Here is a 24,895-nt window from a genome sequence, read left to right as displayed (position 1 = left end):
AGGACTACCACCTCGAGTCCTTGATGGGCTTAGTTTGACACTAACATTCCACCAATTTGTGGCTAATTAATATGGCCGATGATCATTCCTTTCAATTTTCATGGACTGGCTTAGGGTAAACCCAATTGTTTTAATGTCTACTTTAGCAATTCGTCATGTGCTCATGTGTCCAAGGGTTTGAAGCTTCACGTTTACCAATAATAATTTTGAAATTAGCAATTTTATGGATCTTAATTTTTTTATCCCAATTATCTCAAATATTGAGACAGACACACATAATTTTATATCCATCATGTGAGACTAGTACTCACGATTTAGCATAATTCATATGTGGTCATCTCGATATTTTGGATAATTGGTACAAAAACATTGGGATTCTCAAACATTTTTTTCGTTTCGAAGTTTTAGATGTAAAAGTGTAGATTCCTAACCATTGACACAATCCATGAGATTCTGGCGGAACAAACTTTGTGGCTGTAAAGGGCAGAGGGTCCCAACTCTCATCTCATCCTAGTGAAAGCATCTCAAAAGCACAATTATTATCCCTAGAGAGCTGTATTAATTATGGTAAAAAGATGATTGCATGTGATGTAAATGACCCATAATTAGTCACTCACAGCTCATAAGTGAAATTAAGGAAGACCTTACCCTTTTGCATTGCTTTGCTTTATTGAGATGTTGCCATGCAAATTATGAAGTTTTTAATTAGCTGCAAATGTGAGTGAGTGAGAGAGGGAGTAATAACTAATAATGCAAGCAAAGCAATCGAAGTCAATAGTTAGTTGGTGGCAGGTCACTTTCCCTACAGAAGAGGGGGTTCAAATAATCCAAAAACACTAAGTGTCGTTGTTTAATATTGTGATGGTTTTGTGATTAGATTGAAGAGTCATCCAAACTTTTACGTGTACAAAGACAATAGTTGACCTCCTTGTGGATCTACTGCACGAAAAGTTTTATTTGCCAATAAAAAATAACAACGTTGGTCGAGAAGTTGTGTTTGTATACTCCCACCATTTTAATATATATAGGCCATAGAGACATGAAAATTGGTCGTCAAATAACGTCTGGTGCTTTGTCAAGGTATTGGGATAACATGAGATTCAACTATTTGGAACTTATATCAATCAAAGGCCTATGATTTCTTCCTCATTGAAAAAAATGAATATTTTAAGATTGAAATACGAAAATCTACCTTCCAGCTATCTATATATATGTTGATGTTTGTATATATTTAAAAGAGAGAGTATGTGTGTTTTGAATATGAGTTGAATGGTATAACACAGTGGGAAGAAATGTTACGACATTCTTTAGAGATTGTATCATTCTGATTTTCTTGGATTAAACATTCGTTTTCATTTTTTTATTATAAAAATTAAAAAAAAAAAGTCCCTATAACTTGGATTAAATGTTGGTTTTCATATTTTTCATATTTTTATGATAGAAATAAAAAAAGCTTTTATGGCTTAATATGAATTGAGAAAGACTTCTCGTGTACAGAAAACATTCATACATAGAGATTGTGAACTATTTTATCTTGGGGGCAATGTTACTATTTACTGTTAGCATAATTCACAGACAGAGTTACGAAATCGTCTTAAAGAGAACGACCTAATTCGTGACTCCGTCATCATCTCAAATTTATAAATCGATTTCGTTTTTTCTGTAAAATTTCAAACTAATATTTAATCAGTTTTTGCAATAATGCTTCAACAATATATCTATTGGTGGTGGCGGATCCGATGTTATTGGTGGTGGAGGTGGGGGCAGATGTTTTGGATCAAGGAGCGAGTCGGGCGATTATGGAAGTGGAGGGGGTGTCAGCGGCGGCTTTAGGCTCAGGCTCAGGTTCAGGGTATGGTGATGGCGGCGTAGGAAGCCTGGTGCTGTTGGTGGTGGGGCTTATGGTCATACTGGCTGGAGGCTATGCTCGGGCCCTTGATCAGGATTTGGGTGCAATCAAGTCATACCATATGTTGCTAGTGTCCCATTAGATGGGTTTTGTTATTGTATCCCTGTTTTGTCTCGTTATTTTCAACAAGGGAGTCTTATATCCTCTCAACAAATAATAGGCTCTGTCAAAAAGCAAATTGCAATAAATATCCTCTATTTCCAACCCTACAAAAACAACTTCCCTGTTCCAGCAATTTCAAACGTAAGGGGCACTAACTACAATGCAGTATCCAAGGTTGAATATTTGGCCAAGAATATATTATGCAATCCAAGTAAATAATCAAATCCATTGATGTAACTTCAGGGATCGTGTATTAGGAAACATGAATGACTCCCATACCGAAACTTGACTATCATGTAAGATATTATTAGTTTTCCCACATACAAACCCAAGCCATCACAAGATATTCAATGCGTCTTATGAACGCATGCACTTATGATATGTCCATTGAATCTTTATTTAACCAATGTGAGACTTTTTACAACAAATTTACCCTCACTTGTGAGTTGGGGTCAAGCCCACCATATGGAACTAGAAGTCACATATGTACAGTCCACATCCAAACTAAACAATCATGCTTTAGGAAACACCAATGGACTTCCCTTCCTTGATCAAACTTGACTATCATCTCAAGTCCAAGTCCAACCTTAACCCATGATAGGACCTTCAAAGACCTTTCAAAACTTACGACTTTAAAACACGTTCTACTAAACCAAAGTAACACATGGACTTATAACCTATCCATTAGATGTTTATTTCAGTATGTGAGACTCAACATCATGAACAATCTTAACAAAGTTAAAAAGAGATACGATGCTCAACCATAAAAGGTTGCTTATTATTTTCCTGTTGAGAGCCACCGAATAGCCTTACATTGGGGAACACAAACTTTATATATATACACATGTCACATGCAGACATGCACAATATACAATGTAAATAATCACATAACATTCCCATAAATTAGGATAAATAAGCAACTTAATAAACTTCATCAATCCTTTTTATATCTGGACTTGACTCTTGAGCTAAGAATTTTTTCCGATTGAGCATACCAGGTCCAAGAAGAATGGCCCCTCTGGTTAGGGTGATGAAGCAGCAGATCATTGATGGTTATTCTTTGGCCTGAAAAGTTCAAAAGATATGGCACTGCAGCACTTTTAAATGTCTGTAGGAATACAGCTTAAAAGCCAAAAGAATCAAAATCTTTGAATAAAAATGAATTAATGTCACTGAGATTTCAAAAGTTACATGACTGCAAGGACAAAGAGTCATTCCTCACTCTTTTTTCTTTTCAAACTGCATTATGGAAAATCCCTGTTTAAATACTTAGTCAATTCAAAGACTATTCTGTCAAAACAATGATAATTTGCCCAGAAATTAGAACTTTCTAAGGCACCGGAGTTCAATCAAGCTTTTAATCTAACATCCCTGATAACTCTTAAGGAACACACCCAAAAAATAAAAAAAAATAGATAGAAAAAACGCTACAGATGAATCAAAATCATACCATGTTGTTCATTTTGGAGTCCCCCTGTAGTACTATATCCGTCAGGATAAGACTTCATTTCTAGAGTTCTGTGGAGGAGAAGTCATTAAGATGAGTAAATTATTACAGCGACAAAAGCCAAGATGTTTAAAAAATGTAAACTGATTACTCTTAAGCTGATGTATAGGCTAACAAGACAATTTAAATACCTTTCAGTAGGAAACTCCAGTTGATGGGCTGAAAATGTATTAGTCTTTGGAGATATATTGATTACTATTCCTGCTTCTGATGGTTCAAGTTTACTTTTACGCTTAAAGAAATTACATCTGATAGCAAGTCATACAATTTCCACAGCAGAAATTTCAAAGTTACCAGAGATGCTCCATGCCTAAGCAATTGAAGACTACTTACAGCTTGATTCTCTTCCATCCATCCAGGAACTTGTTCTGAAAGATGCTCAATATACTGCTCCATCGCCATCTCTGGACTGATGTTCCCAAGCCTTTGCCAAGCGTTCCTTGCACAATGCAACCAGTGCTCTCCATCACTCACACATAGCATCCCTCAACCCTGTTATTGTAACTAACAATCAAACTAGATCCTATAATTTGGAATGGTTAGGCCCTAGTGCCCTACAATGTTTACCGGATTAAGTTTTCATTCTCAGTTGGATAAGATTCTTCTCATACGCGAGTAAACTAGTATATGAGTAGTAGGCCTTTCGATTTGTCAGCCACAGTTGAATCATGATGAATATAAAGTTCAGGGACTAGAGAACGTCATCTAAAATTTTACAAATTGAAGAAATGTGGTATTGTAGGACACTACTCCTTGGCTTCATAGCCATGGAATAGTTATACACAGTCGGGAAACTACATATTTGATTTCTGGTCCCTTTGTTTTCATGCTTGTTTCACTACAAACCAAAGCCAGGGACTTTAACAGTTAAAAATTGCAGTGTAATTGCTGTATGTCACAATGTACAACAATTTGAGTGTCTCTCGAAACTTCGCAGTTACTGAATTTCACGCTGCATTATAGTAATTCCTATTTTGTTTTCTTGTTTGTTCTTTCATACTAGTGACCTCACTTTTCAATCAAATAGCCCAAGGATATTGATCTATTTATAGCTCCATTGTAGTTGTTAAGGCAAACAAGCAAAAATAGGTATACTATTCTGCTAGCACATGAAATTGGATTAAACAAATGCCTAATCCAATTTTCCAGCAGCTTTTCATTCAAGCAAAATAAAAGACCATCATATCTGTAAATAAACAGAGATTTTAGGCAGAGATAAAAGTTTGGTACCACTTAGCACGCGCAGAGACCTTGAGAGCCATAGGCTGTGGCTCACGGCAAGTTCCTGCCGTAGCTATCTCGTGAAGCCCATACATCTCCATCTCCACATCGCGCCCTAAGTGTTCCAATCTGCCGTCCTTATCCTGCGTCTCAACAAACTTCGCGGCCTCCATGAAAACCTTCTCTAGCTCGCTCTTCTCAATCTCCTTCTCATCTTTTCCTTCTTTGTCACCCTCCGCGATGTTGAAATTCTAAGCAAGACAATTAATTCACACATGGAGAATGTCACCAGTCATGGAAGTAGAATCATTCATCATAATTTCCATAATAAGTATTGGAGTTAGAAATGTTCACGCATCTATTAATTACCAAGTTCTAGATGCTTCTATGTTAGTCTATAAATATGCATGTAAGTGTTTCATTTTGGATAAGCAAATATTAAGAAGGAAAGTATTTTACACAGAAAACTTTCTTCTGTTATTTTGTTCTGAAGTCAAGAGATCACACAATTCTTTTAATTTGTTAAGTTCTCAATCCTCCAATTCGTTGGTTTATTTCCAACAAATTGGTATCGAAGCCGTGTGTTTTAATCCAAGAAGAGAATGTCTTCCAGCAGCAACAATACGCTACAGCCTCAACTTCCATTCTTTAATGGCAAGAATTACAATCATTGGAGCAAGAAGCTGAAGGCTTTGTTTATCTCTCAAGATTTGTGGGAAATTACTGACACAGGATATGATGAATGAAGCAATGAAGCAACTCTTACTCCACAAGCTCTTGTTGACTTGAAGGCGAATCGCAAGAAGGACAACAAGGCCATGTATTTCATTTATCAAACGGTGGATGAAGCTATCATGAACATAATTGAAACAAGTCACTTCTAAAGCAGCTTGAGCCAAACTCTATGAGATTTACAAAGGAGAAGATAAAGTGGAGATGGTCTGACAACAAGCTCTTCGTAGCGAGTTTGACAACTTGAAAATGGAGGAATCTGAATCTATTGAAGAGTCTTACAATCGAGTTATTTTGATTGTTAATCAACTGAGACTTAATGGAGAAAATCTTGAAAATCATAGGGTTGATGAGAAGATTCTACGAAGCTTGACTCGGAAATTTGAATCTCGTGTTACTGCCATTGAAGAATCGAAGGATTTGAATTCAATGTCCGTGGAGAGTTTATTGGGATCATTACAATCCCATGAGCTTCGCATGAAACAATATGAGTCTATTCACGAGGAAGAGGAAGAGCCACAAGTGGACGGCAGCGAGAACATGAAATTACTTAAAGGAGTGAGTCATCATATTCTAATAGAGGAAGAGGAAGAGGACGATTCACTTTGGCAAATATTGAGTGCCATTATTGTCATCGAAAAGGCCATATCAAAAAGTATTGCAGGAAGAGAATTGAAGAAGAAAAGGGTGGAGATTCTAGTTTCATGCTGGAGAAACAAGAAGAAAAGGATGAGACACTTTTCCTCACTTGTAATGTTCAAGAAGCTACTGCTAATGATGTATGGTATGTTGATAGCGGGTGCAGCAGCCACATGACAAGAAACAAAAAGGCTTTTGTGGAGCTGAATGATACAGTTCAAAATGAAGTCAGAACTGGTGATGACAAGAAGCTTCTAGTGATGGGGAAAGGAGACATACTAGTTTAAACAAATAAAGGAGCAAGACGTATTTCTCATGTGCCTTTTGTTCCTCGTTTAAAGCACAATCTCTTGAGTGTTGGGCAGCTTCTTAAAAAGGGATATCAAATCAATTTCAAAGGAGATATTTGTGCAATCAGAGACAAATTTGATGCTCTCATTGGCAAGGTTCGAATGACCAACAACAACATGTTTCCTCTACAATTTCGTGTTGGAGTTAATTCTTGATTTAACACATCTATCAAAGACAAGTCTTGGTTATGGCATTATCGTTTTGGTCATTTGAGTTTCAAGACTCTCTATTTGATGTTCAACAAGAAGATTGTTAATGGTATGTCCAATATTGAAGTACAAGACAAAGTGTGTGAAGGCTGCATACTTGGAAAGCATAGCAGAAATTCTTTTCCAGTTGGGAAGGCTTGGCGAACATCACATCCACTTGAGCTTGTACACTCAGATTTATGTGGGCCTATGAACACTTCTTCACTTGGAGAAAATCGTTATTTTCTCACATTTATTGATGATCACAGCAGAAAAACCTGGGTGTATTTTCTCAAAGAAAAATCAGAGGTGTTCGGGTATTTCAAGATGTTCAAAGCCTTGGTTGAAAGGCAAAGTGATTACAAGTTGAAGACTCTTCGTTCCGATCGTGGAGGTGAATATTCGAGTGGTGAGTTCGAAACTTTTATGAAGGAAAATGGAATAAGGCATCAATTTACTACAAGGTATACTCCTCAACAAAACGGAGTTGCCAAAAGGAAAAATCGCACTATAGTTGAGTTGGCTAGAAGCATGTTGAAAGTCAAAAAGATGCCTAATATTTTCTGGGTAGAAGCTGTTGCTTGTGCAGTCTATTTGTTGAATCGATCATCTACCAAAAGTTTGCAAATATAACTCCTCAAGAAGCTTGGAGTGGACGCAAGCCTAGTGTTGAACACTTGAGAATTTTTGGGAGCATTGCGTATGCTCATGTGCCTGATGAAAGAAGGAAGAAGTTGGATGAAAAATCTGAAAAATGTATCTTGGTTGGGTACAGTGAAAATTCAAAGGCATACAAACTTTACAATCTCATTACCAAAAAGCTTGTAGTGAGCCGGGATGTTACTTTCAGTGAAGAAGAATCATGGGATTGGGATGGAAATAAGGAGAAGCGAAAATCTATTTACGTGGAGTTTGATGAAGAAACTGGAACTCCTATTGTACAAAGTGAAGAGGTCAGTACACCACCAAGTTCTCCAATATCTTCACCAGCAAGGTCAACTTCTCCATCTTCTTCTGAATCGCCTCCTTTGAAGACAAAAAGAGTAAGAGAGCTTTATGAAGCATCCATGATGTTTTAGATGAAAATGTTGAGTTTTTTGCTCTCTTGGCCGATGCTGATCCAATAAATTTTGAGCAAGCTTCTAAAGAAGTGAAGTGGCAGCAAGCAATGGATCAAGAAATTGATGCTATTATGAGAAACAAGACTTAGGATCTTGTGGAGCTTCCAAAAGATAAAAAGGCCATTGATGTGAAGTGGATATACAAGACAAAAATAAATTTCAAAGGTGAAGTTGACAAGTACAAAGCTAGGCTGGTGGTGAAGGGTTTCAAACAAAAATATGGTGTTGATTTTCAAGAAGTCTTTGCCCCTGTGGCAAGACTTGAAACAATTCGGTTGGTGCTGGCTTTGGCTGCTCAAAATGGATGGAAAGTTCATCAAATGGACGTCAAATCGGCATTCTTGAATGGATTTCTCGAAGAGCAAGTCTATATTAACCAACCCCCTGGTTATGTGAAAGAAGGTGACGAAATAAAAGTGTGTTGTTTGAAGAAAGCACTTTATAGACTCAAGCAAGCGCCAAGGGCTTGGTATAGTCGAATCGATGGCTATTTGTTGAAGAATGGTTTCAAAAGATGCCCATTTGAGCGTACTCTTTACACCAAGGAGGGTGACCAAGGTATGTTTGTATGTTGACGACTTGATCTTCACAGGGAGTAATTCTAAAATGATGGAAGAATTTGAAAGTGCAATGACGCATGAATTTGAGATGACGGACATGGGCTTACTTTATTACTTTTTGGGTATTGAAGTTAAACAACAAGAAGATGGAATTTTTGCCACACAAAGGAAGTATGCAAAGGATTTATTGAAGAAATTCAGAATGGAAGGTGCTACCCCAGCAATTACTCCTATGGAAGTTCATTTGAAGCTAAGCAAGTTCAACGACAGCCGAAGTTTTGATAGCACTCTCTACAGAAGTCTTGTTCGTAGCCTCATGTACTTGACAGCAACAAGGCCTGATTTAATGTTCTCTGTTAGTTTGCTAAGCAGGTTCATGGAGTCACCAAAGCAAAATCATTGGGTAGCTGGAAAAAGAGTTCTGAGATATATTTGTGGAACCATTGATGAGGGGATAGTTTATAACAAAGTTGATCATTCAACTTTGGTTGGATATTGTGATAGTGATTGGGGTGGCAGTGTTGATGATAACAAAAGTACATCTGGTTATGTTTTTAACATTGGTTCAGGTGTCATTTCATGGGCTTCAAAGAAACAACCTATTGTGACACTTTCTACGACAGAGTCGGAATATGTCTCTTTGGCATCTACAGCTAGTCAATCACTTTGGTTGAGATGGGTTTTAGAAGAATTGAAGCATCATCAAGTTGAAGGTCCAACATTGTTTTGTGATAACAAGTCAGCTATTTCACTTACGAAAAATCTAGTTTTTCATGGGAAAAGCAAACACATTAGGATCAAGTATCATTTCATTCGTGACTTGGTGAAGAATGGAGATATCAATGTGAAGTTTTGCAAATCAGAAGATCAGCTGGCTGACATATTTACTAAAGCTCTGAAGTTTGCTACCTTTGACAAGTTGAAGAAGAAGCTTGGGATAACTATTGTCTACCTTAAAGGGGGATGTTGGAATTCTAAGCAAGACAATTAATTCACACATGGAGAATGTCACCAGTCATGGAAGTAGAATCATTCATCATAATTTCCATAATAAGTATTGGAGTTAAAAATGTTCATGTATCTATTAATTACTAAGTTCTTGATGTTTCTATGTTAGTCTATAAATATGTATGTAAGTGTTTCATTTTGGATAAGCATGTATTAAGAAGGAAAGTATTTTACACAGAAAACTTTCTTCTGTTATTTTGTTCTGAAGTAAAGAGATCACACAATTCTCTTGATTTGTTAGGTCCTCAATCCTCCAATCCGTTGGTTTATTTCCAACACGCGAACTCAGCCTCCTCAAAAGTTTGAATAACATCGCTTTCGTGCCCTAATTTAATGGCCCAAATACAATTGGCCCAAAAATTTAATGGCCCAAATACTATTGGAGGAAATTGACCATTTATTAGGTTTAGTGTGCGTAGGGTCCACCACTATGTGTGCTTTGTGTATGAAGAAATCTGCAGAACCACCACAAGTTCTTTAGTGAGGCTCCAGTTGTGTATTTATGTAATATTATCCACATTAGAGTCTACTGAAACTCAACACTCTCAAGCATATACCAGTTGATGGGAGAAACGGGCAGCGAAAAAACTGTTTTTTTATTTTATTTTATTTTCTGGGATAAGATAGATAAGATAACGCAAGGTGGGCCAGCTGAGTTATCACTTATCAGAAGAAAACTTGTAAGGAAAGTCCATGCTTTTTAAAGACCAGTGTGAAAAGAGGACTATAATCCACATATAGGTATATGGGATTGGAAGTGGAAGATCCTCTATGTAAATTGTGAAGGGAAACTTCCTCCTCTTTTCCTTTTAATCTCTAATTGGAATAAAAAATATAACAATAATTTTGGCCTCCTCTGGACCTGCATAATTAAGTTTCCTATAAATGGCAGTATTTTCTTGCCTGGCCTGTTTATTTGTTCCAAAGAGAGCTGTTTGGTATTAGGAGAAGGTGAAGAAAAGCAATGGGAGGAGGCAACGGACAGAAGTCAAAGACGGCTCGTGAGAGGAACTTGGAGAAGCAAAAGGCAGCAGCCTCCAAGGGTAAATATATATATATATTTCTATGATATGTATCAACTCCTCTGTTTTCTTCTTCTTACAGAGAGTTATTGTCAAAAGGTTGCAAAACTTCAGTAAATCCACGATCTCGTCAATTTATTTATTTTGGCATCGATTTTTTTTTTTTTTTCTGTTTTCACCATATTTGATTATTTTCTCTCCGAGATCTATGGAGGTTTCTTGATATTGCGCAGGAAGTCAGCTTGAATCAAACAAGAAAGCCATGACAATTCAGGTATTTTTTATTTTTGTCGAGTGGGTAGTGGCCATGGTTTTGATTTCCTTTGATTACGATGTCTGTTTGATATTGTAATATTGATATTGATTTTCATCAATTATAGGTTAATTTATTTTCATTCCATAACTACTTAACGTAGCCTAATTGATTATCTTTCCAACTTAGGGTATACCAGGATATTTCCTTGCAAAATAATTATTTTTTACATAGTTGAAGGGTGAAAAATGTCACCACGTGTATAGTTGAGAGATGAGAAATTATATTTAGCCTATTAGAATTGGAGAATACACAAACAAAGTACTATAACAAGTTTTCTTCATCTAATTCTTATATATGACCTATGTTTGTCATTGCAACTGCAGTGCAAGGTGTGCATGCAGACGTTTATTTGCACAACTTCGGAGGTGAAATGCCGAGAACATGCAGAAGCAAAACACCCAAAAGCTGATGTTTATACATGTTTTCCGCACCTTAAGAAATAAAATACTCCACATGTGAAGAAGAACCAGCACCAAATGGGTTATGATATATATATTCTGTATGTTTCCATGGAAGGAGTCAGTCATATCCAAGTACTTCTGCATATTACTACTTAATTTGGTCTGCTTGTAACTGTTTATAATATTGTCAGAGACTCAGAGTTCATACTGTGGACTGTCCTTTATATCCATTTATATATAATTCTGTGTTTCCAGTGTATCAGCATGAAACAAACTAGGTAAAGAGAGATTTAGCAAGTAGGAAGTCAAACAACCAAATCATGCATGCCAGATTTGAGATTTCTTTCTACTCTTCCTATGACCATTCCCTTGCCGGACCCCCGAACTGCTGCTTGAGTTGTGATACCGAGTTCAGAATCTGGGTTTTAGTCTAGAATGAAGGAAGCAGTGGACAGGCAACCGTAATAACTGACCAACAAACCCCCATATAGGCTGAATGCTGAAAGACTAAGCCAAGGATTAATAGCAGCAGACGAATAATAGTTCCTAAACTTGATGACATAATCGCACATATCCGATGATCAAATTACATATGATTACTGATGAAATGGACATAAATGTCTAATCTAAAGGTTATCAGAAAATCATGTGACCTCCGGGGAAACCAGATACTGATTTTCTGATCAATTAATAAATCTTGACCATGGCTAGCTGCTATGCCTGCAGCATTAAAAATAAGGGATTCATATATTTGGGGGGGGGGGGGGGTTTGAAACTTATGCTAGAGAGAATCATGAAATCAACATATCTTATAAAAGAAGAGAGAAATTGACCTCAATATAGTAGTGCACTAGTGCTAGATAGCAGTCAATTAGCTTATAACAGAAGAAGAGATTTTTTTGGATGGAGGGAGATTTGAAGAGAATGGGAGGAAGATTTTCATAAATTTTTACCAAAATATTACTCCAAAAATGATTTCATTTTTAACTAATTTTACCCTTGTGCATAATATTTTAACATAAAAATAAACATAAATAGTAAACAAAACTAATTTTCTTTTCTTTCTTTTTTTTATTTATCTGAGAGTGGGAAAACTATTCTACTTTCATTTCTCTCCCTGCACTTCCCTTCTACTCCTTTCCCCTAAAATCCTTCAATCCAAACATACTTTGAGTGTTTTATTGACTAATTAAGTTATTTATTTTCTTCACTTAAGAACCTAATCTTTATCCCATAGAAAAAAAAAATACTAGAAAAAAGCAAAGAATGAAGAGTTCAAGAACTAAATTTCCACAAAATCATAGTAAATAACACTGTAAATGACAATCCATTCAAGTTTCACCACCAATACAAGTATTAGCATATCTATACTGATTCCTAGAACAAAGATACAAAGGCAGATGAGCAAAATAGATGAACTAGTTTCATATGAAAATTGTAAGAACCGAAATCTACAATTGTTGTAAAGTCAATTGTCGATGATGTGGGGATTGTTTGCAACTTTGATTCCTGTAAAATTTCACAAGAGACAGAGCCGTGAGAAGCTCCAAGACCGGACTGGGGGATGCCGATCTTAGAGGCTCTGACGGTCAAGTCAGTAGGATAAACAAAGAAGATGGCTATGGATGGTAAAACGGCCAAAGAATAGTGTTTGGGCTGAGTATTTCTCAAAAAATGGTCTAAGGTCAGCTTAGTGTTTGGGCTTGTAAATGAGCACTCCTTATCCCGGAGATGTGGGAGGATTAGTTATAGATGATATCTATCTTGAAAATTGTGTCTAGCAGCTTGTGTCCTTTTAGACGAATGTTTGGCTAAAGTCTCTATGAAAAGCAGTGCAAAAAGTAGTATATCAAAATAAAAAGATAGGTGTTGTCAGGTTAGATGCCTAAAAGGCATGTAGATAGGCCACGTGTCATGTAGAGAGCGGAGAGTAAAGCTGTCATGTGAAACGTACAAGCAAGCTTTATTTGACATTATATGAGAAAGTAATCATACCTAACAATGTCTGACCTCCCAAACAAGGCTAATCATTTGTACCATTTGTACCATTCGTATTGCAATCTAGTTTGTAAGTGATGATATAGCGCAAGTCAAGTTGGCGCATGGCTGATGGCGCCTGGTGGGTTGCTGATTGGTGCAACGTTGGAGGTTGTCAAGTAGAAGTTAGATTTGTGTCAGACTGCGATGTTCTTTTGTCAATGTGCATATGATATGACGTTCGATGTGATGCCCATTCTTGATGTCAGGGATGACGTATGAGATGATGTCTGCTATTGCCAATTGGGTTGTGGGCTTGACGTCATATGGGCCTAAACGGTTTGTGAACCTGTAAGACATACAAGTATTGGGTTTGGACCCATATTTCATGGTTAGTGAGGCCATGCGAATTTTGGTCACTACAAAAATCAGAGCAACAATTTGACAATGACCTACATTCTGTGAACTCTTGCCAATAGACTTAGGTATACCTTCATATGGTTCAAAGATTGCTTCAGACCAAAATGTCCGGCTTCATAGTAAAGCTGGCACCTCAAAGATACTTGTACACTTGTACATGTATAGGAGAAGACTTGATTGTCCCTCCAACTAAATAAATAAATAACTAGATCACTAAACTAAAACTGATTGGCAAACTTTCTCTTGCATTAACTCTATACATTATTTATTAATTATGACCTTAAATCCATAAATAAATAAATAAAGTCAAAAAATTATTATGTATGTAAACAAATCGGGTGGTTTTGGTGGTGGACCAACTAGGTCTTAACTCTTAACCAAATTGTGTCAAGACTTCATGAGTTGATTGTCCCTCCAACTAAATAAAGAACAAATCTAATATAATATTTTAAATTGGAGATCACGACTAGTGCTTGCAAAAATCAGGTTCAGGTTGGAGAAGATCATATATTTATGAAATATTTTTATATTCAAATCTTAATCCGGATTGGATTTTGAATATGCTTATTTAGCCAAACTAGGATTTGTTTAAATTTCGACAGGTAAATCAAACAATAATCTAATTCAGGTTAAAGTCCGAACAAGTAAACCAAACAAGATTTCTGTATTTGGACCCGGATCCAATTTTAAACAGGACAAAAATTATGTGTTTGGATTCGAATTTCGGACATATAATTTATGTCCAAAATTTTCTATAAAAAAATTATGTCCAAATTTTGTTTACTCCGGATCAGATAAATTCGATTGTCCAAACTAGATAGAGTTTTGCCGTCCCCACTCATAACTCTAGGATATTTTTAAGTGGATTCCATACGGATACGGTTGTTGGATCTAAGTACATGCCACGTGGCCTGCTCTCATGTGTGCGTATGCTTACTCTCATATGAGCGTATGCTTCCACCGACACTACAATGGAAAATAGTTTAGGTTCCCCACTCGACCAAGAAAGTCACGAGCCGCCCGACACGTGTCTCCAGTGGCAGTTGAGTCTAATCTATTCACAAGGCCGTAAGTTTTCAATTTCTTAACAGCCAACCGTTGGTCTCCACGTCAATGGAGAGTCACTCGTAATAGCATTGGATCCCGAAGACCCTGCCACTGATGGAGAGACACGTGGGGCGTTTAGAAGGTAAGATCGAGTCAGCCGGGGACGTGAGCGAGCACGAGAGGGGGATAGTCATACATCAGCCAAACTGGAACCGGTAGTGAGAAGAGAAGATCAAGAGAAGATAGAAAGAAAAGGAAGAGTGTGCATTCAAAGCCGAAAGTTAGTTGCTCCATCAATTCATGACTTTCAATATTCTATTCCTAATTCTGTATTAACTTATTAATTAAGCATCTGATTTATCTAAAGTTTTGTACTTTAATTTGGATTTTGAAATCCCTGGAGGTTCCCTTATGTTCTGTGCAGTTTTTAGGTGCTCTTCCTTCTGATCTCTCTCCCCTCTCGTTGGAGCAGAGCCAGTGGAATGGACTGGTGGGACAAGATGACGCTTCCTATGAGAAGGCTTTGGATCAACGTCGTTACTCATCTGAGGATCCGCGAGAAAGGTAACTCTCTTACTTCTGATTAACATACTGTTACCCCGTCGCGATCTTCCAAAGCTTTTCATATGCAACGGCGAACGGCCTGTGTGTGAATTGTGATCATGAAGGTTATCGGATCAGAAAAACCTAATTGAAAAATTACTAATCGCTGAATTTGGTTATATAATTGCGGGGCGTAGTCATTGTAGATTGTTTATGAGTTTGATACAGACAAGTGTGAAGAGAAACCCTGTATTTACATTTAGAAATTAAGTGGAATAGCACAAAGTTTGATTAAGGTTCAGAGCTAGCATGCAACATCGATCCGTCTGTTTGTTTTACAGGTTATCATTCTAGTAGTCTATCCAAAAGGCTGCTTTGAAATTAAATTATCATTTGATCTACTGAGAGAAGATTAACCTAGATGGATTAATTGCTATGGTCATTGTTTATGTGGGGGAATGCTGGTGGAAATTGTAGGTCCTCGATAGAGAAAGAGTGCATCTCGCCTATAATTCCTCTTTGGGCCTGTCGGTATGCCCTTGCTGAAATATGTTTGTCATTCTATATGCTCTTCCCTCAATCCACCTTCAACTGTAGTTTAAATATTTCTTGCTCTACTTTTTATGTAATTCAAAATGTTGCAGATGAATGACATAAAATTTTGGGTAATTAACAGGGCTACTGAAGCTGCGGCATGATGTGAGGGCTTGTGAATATGAGGATATACAGATAATGTGGGAGATGCTGCAAAAACACGAAACAGAGCTGTCTCAGTCTTTTGGAAGGAAAAAGAAAAGATCCATCTGGGATTTCTTTGGCTGGGCGAGGTGCACTCCTTATATTTGTCGCAGCGGTTGATCATGTGCGCCATGTCTTGTATAAACTCTTTGTTCACAACACCAGTCACCGTGTACCCAAAAAATCAAATTTGGATGAAGTTTTTTGACAATAAAGAAGAAAGAAGGGCTCCATAGATGAGAGCCTTTTATCATCACATGAACCATCTGTAGATACTAGCCGCCCCCAAATGGTTATGATTCTTCTTGTACTTCCATGCTTTGTTTCATATTGAAATAAAACCCCTGTATGGTATAACTGTGTTCCGTGTTTTGAATCGTGGTGTGGTGTGCTGTGCTGTTTCACGTATGGTTTTTTATGTATGATATTTCTATGAACATCTATGGTACAAATGCTATGACCTTTTCACTAGAATGGGTTCTCTGAATCACTAAGCATATGTTCTGACAAGAGTGTTTGTTATTAGAGAACTGATATGCACCACCATACTTAAATATTTCTTACTCTAGTTTTTAATAATAGTCTTAAAGTTGGATTCATAGATAGCTTTTGCTGTTTATTTATGTATTTATTTTTGTTAAACAAATGATGTATGTTCTTCCCTAGACTTCAATGCTATTGACTATTTTGTGGGCATAGTTCCCACCACCATTTATAGTATGACTCGCACAGTTTTACGCAATTATTTTGGAAAGATTCGGTTGCAGAATCCATTTTGATCCGCAGAAATGACAATAAAAGTGCTCTCCATACAAACTGAAGTATGAACAAATTATTGGCTGATGTTAATATCATCCTTTAATTTTTTTGTTTTCCTGTAATGAATTCAATGGTATTTTGAATTTGAGTGACTAGTGGAAGGTCTACATCAATCGTCTTGGATGGTAATGGTGAGTGCATTTGTCATTATACTATACTATTTGGATCATCTGTTTTTCTATTGGTTGGTTCAAAACGGTTCCTATCTTTGACATGCGACTTGTCGAAACTTGTCTGTCTTTGTAGGATCAAAGTTTCTATGTAACAGCATCTAAAAGTTGAAGTTGATACTCTAGAGATGTGCTTGTTGATTATGGAAGCTAGTTTGGATGGTGGTTCTTTTTTTGTTTTGTTTTTTTGATAAACTTGGATGGTTGTTCTTGTTATTGTAGAATGGGGAGAAAACAACTTTGGTTATGTTTCCGCTCTAGAATAATAAACTTGTCATACTATTTTCTTGAGAATGAGTTGATAAATGTTCAGGTAGTGACTCGTCATTTTATTCCCTGACAATTGTTCTCTCTCTGTGATTTGCTGGGTTAAGTTAAAAGTGTTATTGGTCTTTGTGAGTTAGTGATCAAATTGTTATGTTTGAAACGTGAAGGACGGAGTTGTTACACACCTCATCTATGAGGGATCAAATGTATCATTTACCCGTGTTAAACTGTTGAGACTTGAAATCTTGCTTTTTGTAACAAGTTAGGTTGCTTTGACACTAGTAATGGCATAAAGAAATAATGAAACATTTGATATCTAGTTCATTATTGGTCCAATGTTTCAAGGCTCTTGCAACGTTCTGGGGAATCTTTTCCCTTTTACAAATTCCATTGTTCATTTGATACCTGGAGTTCTTGTTTTCTAAGCAAAAGTTCCCTATGGCTTTGCAGAAATCCCATGTTACAAAATTGGAGGAATAGCTTGATTACTGCAGAGGTTGCAACTTCTTGTTTGGAATATACTGTAATTAAAAAGGTGAAAAATATGAAACAATAATTTTACAAAAATGACATGTAGTCCATTAGTTTGGTGATCCATGAGAGCCAAACAAGTTTATTCCATTCATTTAATCAATAGAATATTTTTATTTCCACTCTTTTATCCTAAAATTCATTGTCCAAAATTTATTTTTTAATATAGATTCTATTGTTTTTTAAAGCATAATCTATAATTCATTGTTTTAGTTCTGAATTCATTTATTTTTGAAATTTTATCAAAAAAAAATGAAATTAAGAAATTCCATTTAAAAAAATAATGAAATTAAGATTTACCCGATAAAACTCATCGATAATAGATCTTGTTAGAAAAAGTTTTATGCGTTGATTCTGAATATGTAATTTTTTAAAAAATCTAACGTGTATTTTGAGAGTTAAACATTTTAAAATTTCATTTAAGAGACTTGAGCACCCATATGCTATCACTATATGGGTTACCTAGTATTACTGTTTTTATACTCACTGATATATATATATATATATACATGATTAAATGATAAAAGGAACACCAGAGTCATTAGTTGAGTGATAAGGATAGTGTGTATCACTTTAGTGACTAGGGTTCGAAGGCCCCTCCCTGGTTAAAAAAAACAAAGAAATTAAAAGAGAGTAGAATAATGATTAGTTCTTTTATTTGTTAAAGAAAAAAGGATTTTGAAAATTCCATCACAGGCCCACGTGCAGAAGACAACGCTCACAATGTGGCAGTGAGCCCGTGGACCAAGCCCAAAACGCAGTGTCTGCCGACTCGACTCACTTTACCTTATAAAATATTCTTTCAAATAAGAAAAGGCAATTAGGGTTTTGAGTTTCTTGTGTTCGTCTCTGCGGCGCTGCGAGTTACGGTTTTCTTTTCTGTCTTTCGAACAGCGAGAAATCAACGATGGGTCACTCGAACGTTTGGAATTCGCATCCTAAGAGCTACGGTCCTGGTTCTCGTGCCTGGTATTCGCCCTTGATTTTGATCTTGTTTGAGAATTAAACCTTCATATGACCCGTGTTTTTTTTATTGAGTACGTCGTTGTTTTTGATGATTTGATCTAATAATTTTCATTTGGATATTTCTCCTTTCTTTGTATGAAGCCAATCTTCTTGTTGATTTGTAATTTTTTTGGTATGTTGGGTTTTTGCTCTAACGTACTGTATTTCTCCAATTAACCTTTCGTATGGATTGTCTACTTGGAAAATAGTCATATGCTAGCTTTTACAATATTTCGCTGCCATCTTGTGGAATTAATCCAGAGTATGTTACTCTGTTTAGGAATCCAATTATAAAGCCTGATAGATGAACTTGTTTCTAAGGATCTTTTGCTCATTATTATATACCTGTATATTCCAGAACAACTTCAGGAGGCCATATATCTTGATGTATCTACTTTTTTCCCTTGTATTTGTTGGATTTATTCTACGATTGCTGTAGTTTTCTTACTAGGTTCTTTATGCTTCTTTAGTTGGATGGTGTTTTTTTTTTGTCAAGGCATGGTAATGAAGCTGTTTTGTTTATGATGAATAGGTTGAGTTTGCATTCTCCTTGAATCTATTGACTCTGATGATCTTTGCAGTTTATGTTTTGTCTTGCTCAGTGTTTGAGATTCTATGATTACTTATTTGATGGTGTGTGCAATTATCTGTTTGATTTTTTTTCTCTGCCTCAAAAGAAAAAGTAACTCTTGAGTTTTCCTCTTTGCACTTTGCAGCTGAATATTTGGTCATTGGTTCTTTTGTTTTTCTGTTTGTATTTTTTTTAAAAATGTTTGCTGATTTCTCAGCCGCGTGTGTGGAAACCCTCATGGGATAATTCGGAAGTATGGGCTGATGTGTTGCAGACAGTGCTTCCGCAGCAATGCCAAGGAAATTGGCTTCATCAAGGTAAATTGGTTGACTAACTTTTTACAGCAAATTATTGGTTTCGGTATTTTGCTAAAATTGTATGTTGTATGCTCTTGGTCACATGGCCAAACCGATAATGCTCAAGGTTTTCTTAGATAAGTAACTGAATTGCATATTAAATTGGTGTAGAACTTGGTTTAATGATTGAAGCAACATTTGATATGTTTCAATGTAATGTTATGTTCAGCCCATTCCTAACATTTCTGTTGTTTTTTTTTTCCAGTACCGCTGAATGATGAGGAAATCTTTCGTTGGTTGGAGATTGTCTAGAAAGTGCTTGGATTAGCTGTTCTTCTTTTTTCCAATGTTCCCTTTTCATTCCACCACTAATGTAATCGACGAGATCTAAATGTTGCTATTATTATTTTTGGTTGATATTTGAGCCAGATATAAAGTAGTAGTTGTTTGGAGTATGAATTATTTCTTAATTTTATCATAGTTCTGATTTCTTCTCTCTATTAACTCTTATTAGATGCCTGGATATGATCATCTCCATTTGCCCCGAAATGGTTCAATCATCATACACGTTGTCACTTGGTTTTGATGGTGTGTTTTCTTAAGGTGCTGTGTCTTCTTTTTTATGTTGCCAAGGCTGTAACTTCGGCTGTTTATATTTTGTTCAGAGTGAAAGATCATATTTATGTTGCATGATAACTGTCTAGACTTGGCTAGTCTTCAAGTCAAATTCTCGGGTACCTTGCACACTGGAATTAGGTATTCGATGCATGAAAGCTCTTCGGTATAGAAATATTAGATTTTCTGCAACCGACACCTTTACCTTCGTCTACAGTTGCAAAGGTGTGAATTCAGTAATCTTTTTTGAGTAAATATTCTCGTGGTGGCCTAGTGGTTGTGACACTGGTGAATCTCCTGTATTTGAACCATTGATGTTGGTGTCGCCAAACAAAAATGGAATGTCATGGACGAAACTACTCTTTTTGTATTTGTTCTTGTTCCACGGTTCTTCGTACTTCCGCCCTTTCAAAAAAAACATAGGGATCCCCTAAAGAGAGAGGGATATCAATTATTCAAGTAAATGATATTGTCCTTAAGTAAATGATATTGTCCTTGATTGATGTAATTGTAAGGGTTTATAAAAAACCTAATGATTTAATGAATGACATTATTATTGACTGGGAAAATGCCCTTTCAAAGCATGGAAGCGAAGTCGAAGTCAGTTGGAGCAAAGACCCAAAATTTGGGGAAATCCAGACAAGAAAAACATGGGTCGAGACTGCTCTTGTGGGTACTTTTTCTGTTTATGTTGTTGGACTGTGCTGGCCCATTAAGACTACTTTGACAACATTTAATGCAGTGGAAAAAAACAATGGAGCTGCGGGGAATCGAACCCCGTGCCTCTCGCATGCGAAGCGAGCGCTCTACCATATGAGCTACAGCCCCATTTGGTGGGAAGTGATCAGAATAGTTTCATAAAAACTAAATAAGCGCAAAGATGGTTGGTTCAGGAATTGGCGCAATTGCTGTGCTGTCAGCAACCTCAAAACAGATGCCCAACGGCTCGCATTCCACCACTTCTCTCTGCATTAAAGACTTTTCATTCATTCCCCACAGTTCCTGCTACAACAAGCAATTACTTCTTTTTACTCTCCTCTGAAGTCTGAATTCTCTCCAGCAATGTACGACAACGAAATCCCACATGCTTTCTTTTATTATTCTCACTCACCATAACTGATCTCCATTCCACATACTGCAATATTACTATACCTCCCATTTATGTTTGTCTTATATACACATTTCAAGATTGGGTGCGCGTGGACTCTCTCCTTATCTCCACGGATTTCCTGCTGGACTTTCTTGTTCGCTCAATCTTGGTGACATAAGGCATACTGTTCATACTCTTCAAATACCTTTTCTTTCTTTCTCTTTGACAAAGGAATAGTGCAACAACAAATACACTTTCTTTCTTGAGGAAATTTTCTGGGTTCCTCTGGTCAACATTATGAAGATTTCTGGGTCTTGGATTTTGTGCTTGCTGATCGTGACAGCTGTAATGCTCCTTAATTTATCAAGCAGCAGAACCAGCTCGTCGATTGCAGGTAATGGACCTTATGCATATTGTTTTGGGATTCACTTGGTAATTTGTATTGAGTATGGATATATATAAGGATATTGTTGGTCAATTTAGGTGGCTATGTTTGATCTTGTAATTTGCAGCCAAAACTTACTGATTTATGTGATGAACAAATCAATCAATCACTTTCTCTTTCTCTTTTTGATCTTATTGGTCTCCCAAGTTTAGATCTTACTTATACTTGCTTGCATGCCATCTCTTTTTGCTGCAAATTTTCCACTATATACCCAGCAGCATCTTCTGAAGTGTGGTTGTTTTTACAGATTAGGACAATTGTAATCATTTGTTGATGTAAAATCCAAGCCTAGTTGAAATGTGTGGTGGCTTTACTGCATTCATTCATTTTTGAACATGAAATCTTTGTCATCAATATGACCGTATTATGTATATGATTGGATCCCTTATTGACTTTTTGTCATTTTTTCCTCTTCTGACCCTGCTAGAATGTTTTTTTCCTGGTTGATTTTCACTTAACTTTACTTATGAAGGTATGCTTTCTACCATTTGCTGTCCTAAATTCTGAACCATATTTCCTGTCATGGGTTGTGAATTGCTGTCATTCGGACCTCCCTTCATGTGAGGATGATTAGTATATTGTCTTATAGATGACAACATATGGATGTCTTATGCTTTTGTCTTTCAGTTTCTTTAATTGATCAGATCCATTGTTTAAACTATTACCAGTGACGCTAAATGATATGTTCTCTGGCTTCAGTTGTGGACCCAATTCTGTTTTCTGATAAGCGTGGACACAGTTCTGATGTAAATTTCTGTTTCAGGTTAACTGAAATCATCTCCGTTTAGAAATCAATCACATAAACTAGATTGTTTATTTCCACATTTAATCCTGCCTAGCTGTTTGAATGTTGTAGTTTAGATTGGATTAATAGCGTAATAGTTTGCTACTGGTAACTCCCGAAAATCTCGACACAGTTACCCTTGTTTGTTATCTCAGATGTTTTATTCACTGGCAACAATGGCTATAGTTCAAGAAGGACTACAACAATTGCTGGGAGGAAGCTGAAGGTAAAATGAAGTAAATTTGGGCTCATGAGTCATAACCCTCTTGGCTCTTAATTACTCAATGCAGGCTATGCAGCAAGTAGTACTTAAATTATTTTTACTAAGCTGTCGTCTGTCGATAATGCCAGATTTTGTTAACAAAAATCAGTAACTTGTTATACCAAGTTAAGTCTTTTAGAAGCAGGATGTATGAATTTCTTCTTCTAAAATTTCAGGAGCTGAGCAATGATGAAACGAGCATCAACCACGGCATGAATCTGGACGATTACCACCCCATTGATCCGGTCCCAAGTTCGAAGGCTTCCATAAGACCTGGACCTATAGAGCATGGTACTCCGATTAACCCATTTATTCCTAGGCCTTCACCTCCTCCAAATCATCCTACAGATGGTGGTTCAACTTAGCTTGCTAGCAGCCGGTTCCAGTGACAGTTCACGTAGCAAGTTACTTTGTCCGGGGACTTTGTTTCTGTAATGTGTTCATCCAGGCAACTTAAGTTACTTACCTATTTTATGTGTCATGTGTTGTGTTTGCAATCGATGTTTTTGCCACGTGAGTAGTAGTATTTTGTGTCCTTGAAATAACTCATGTACTTATTCTACCTCGGATTGATATATATATCTATAAATCTCTCCTCAGAAGCACACAATATGTTGCATAATTCTTTGAATCATTCCATTTTCATCATATTCGACTGGTGAAGCACATATTCATGAACTCAGCCCATCATAGTTGGATCTCGCATTTGGGTTTAGGCCGGGGAATCCATCTTTAAACTTGATCTTTTTGCTGTTTTCTAGCGCAACAAAAGTCCACCTACTGGATTCTGCATAATTTTTTACGTGCATTCGTTTGCCTACTGAAATTGTTTTGGAGGATTATGGCTTAGAGGATGGTGGTGCATTTTATTTTGATGACAGCATACTGTTTTTCTTAGTTTGAAACTAGAATCTTGGCATCAATGACCTCCAAATCCAACAAATCTGCAATTTCTTCTAACTATAACGTTTAGCTGCACTATATATATATATATATATTTTTTCCTTTCACTCTTGCCATTGCCAATGTATTTCAACTTTATATAGTGATCACATCACTATGTCCCAATTGTTTCAATTCTAATCTAGGATTCCTCCCTTCAACTTCAAACCCCTACTGACAAGGATTGGATTTTTTAGCTCAAATATTCAAATATAATTCCACTAAGATTTTGTTTTATTCTAGTTAAAGGATCTTCTGATCATTATTTCGATTCCATTAGTATTATTGGTTTGCATTATCATACCTGTTGAAGTATTCCCAAAGCCAACCAAATTCTCACACAGAAAATGGTTAGAGTTGCGAGTGGTTTATAAGGGTTATTGGATGGAGCTAGTCTCATGAGTCATTGGCTTTTGAGATAGTGGACAAACCTATGTATTAGCAGCCTTATGACGTGGATTCCCACGTGTAACACCCAAATTTTTGGCCCAATATTGGCCCAGTCTCCCTAGCTGGCCCATATTCGAGATGTAAGAACTAATATATGTAAGGAAACAAAAATTCGGCCGAAATAATAATAACCAAGTTGAATCCGATTCATTTTTTCTTGCTTCTTTTTTTTTATATCATTTTAATCAAAATCGGCAAATGAAAAAATAATATCTATTTTTATACAAAGTTAAAAATACTGAAGAGTGGCATAGCATTCTCAATGGTGGCTGTGAATGCCACGTATCATCTAGTGGATCCGATTCCATCCAATGTGGAGATGTTAATAATATACACCTGTACACACAAGCAAACTCATCACTGCTGCGATCATCCTGGGTCCCACTCCCACTGGTCCGGCACCCCCTTAGAATGAATGTTGAAAATTAAGCTCTAACAAACCTTTTGATAGAGAGTGGTTTATATACATTGCAACCTAACCCATGAGTCGCAGGTTGACTTAGTATAATAAATATCTAAGAGTTTACTGGGTTTAATTTGTTGTTTCTGTGGCTGCCAAACCAGAACGCCGTCCCTTAAAAGTCATACTATACGTACAAGTCAATCTTATTGGATGCAAAGAACTTGGAGACAAGCAGCAGCTTCCATGAAGAGTTGATCCAATTTACGTGATTATGAGGCTCTAAAAATCCTACTAAAATACCATTGAAATCACGTCTATCATAAGTGAAGACTGAGTTGGGTCAATAACATCTAGAAGCTCTGTTTGTGTACGCATCAAATACAGGTAAATCGATCTCTTATGGGTTAAGTCCCACATCGGTTGGACATTGCTCAACCAATAGG

At 36.6% G+C, this 24,895-nt stretch overlaps 4 protein-coding genes and 1 non-coding gene across 5 annotated transcripts; 4 read left to right on the top strand and 1 right to left on the bottom strand.

Moving 5' to 3' along the window:
* Positions 1–10,107: 10,107 nt before the first annotated feature.
* Positions 10,108–11,333, top strand: LOC120009691 (uncharacterized protein At2g23090-like). Its single transcript, XM_038860375.1, has 3 exons — positions 10,108–10,381; positions 10,594–10,634; positions 11,000–11,333. Exons 1-3 carry the CDS (start codon positions 10,303–10,305, stop codon positions 11,117–11,119), a joined length of 240 nt encoding a protein of 79 aa, XP_038716303.1. The 5' UTR covers positions 10,108–10,302; the 3' UTR covers positions 11,120–11,333.
* A 3,305-nt stretch (positions 11,334–14,638) lies between these two features.
* On the top strand, positions 14,639–16,273 carry LOC120008865. The gene is made up of 3 exons (XM_038859228.1): positions 14,639–14,801; positions 14,946–15,085; positions 15,741–16,273. The coding sequence occupies exons 2-3, from the start codon at positions 15,004–15,006 to the stop codon at positions 15,920–15,922; spliced, it is 264 nt and encodes an 87-aa protein (XP_038715156.1). The 5' UTR covers positions 14,639–14,801; positions 14,946–15,003; the 3' UTR covers positions 15,923–16,273.
* Positions 16,274–18,399: 2,126 nt separating this feature from the next.
* On the top strand, positions 18,400–19,959 carry LOC120008969 (40S ribosomal protein S29). The gene is made up of 3 exons (XM_038859379.1): positions 18,400–18,558; positions 19,383–19,482; positions 19,727–19,959. Exons 1-3 carry the CDS (start codon positions 18,497–18,499, stop codon positions 19,733–19,735), a joined length of 171 nt encoding a protein of 56 aa, XP_038715307.1. The 5' UTR covers positions 18,400–18,496; the 3' UTR covers positions 19,736–19,959.
* An 872-nt stretch (positions 19,960–20,831) lies between these two features.
* TRNAA-CGC lies at positions 20,832–20,904 on the bottom strand. Its single transcript has one exon. It is a non-coding gene; the product is annotated as a tRNA-Ala (tRNA).
* A 134-nt stretch (positions 20,905–21,038) lies between these two features.
* LOC120009665 lies at positions 21,039–23,279 on the top strand. The gene is made up of 3 exons (XM_038860332.1): positions 21,039–21,560; positions 22,551–22,621; positions 22,834–23,279. The coding sequence occupies exons 1-3, from the start codon at positions 21,464–21,466 to the stop codon at positions 23,020–23,022; spliced, it is 357 nt and encodes a 118-aa protein (XP_038716260.1). The 5' UTR covers positions 21,039–21,463; the 3' UTR covers positions 23,023–23,279.
* Positions 23,280–24,895: the final 1,616 nt, after the last annotated feature.

The sequence above is a fragment of the Tripterygium wilfordii genome, chromosome 11 (genome assembly GCF_013401445.1).
Source record: "Tripterygium wilfordii isolate XIE 37 chromosome 11, ASM1340144v1, whole genome shotgun sequence".
Lineage (NCBI taxonomy): Eukaryota > Viridiplantae > Streptophyta > Magnoliopsida > Celastrales > Celastraceae > Tripterygium > Tripterygium wilfordii.
This window is presented reverse-complemented; position numbering and strand designations above follow the sequence as displayed.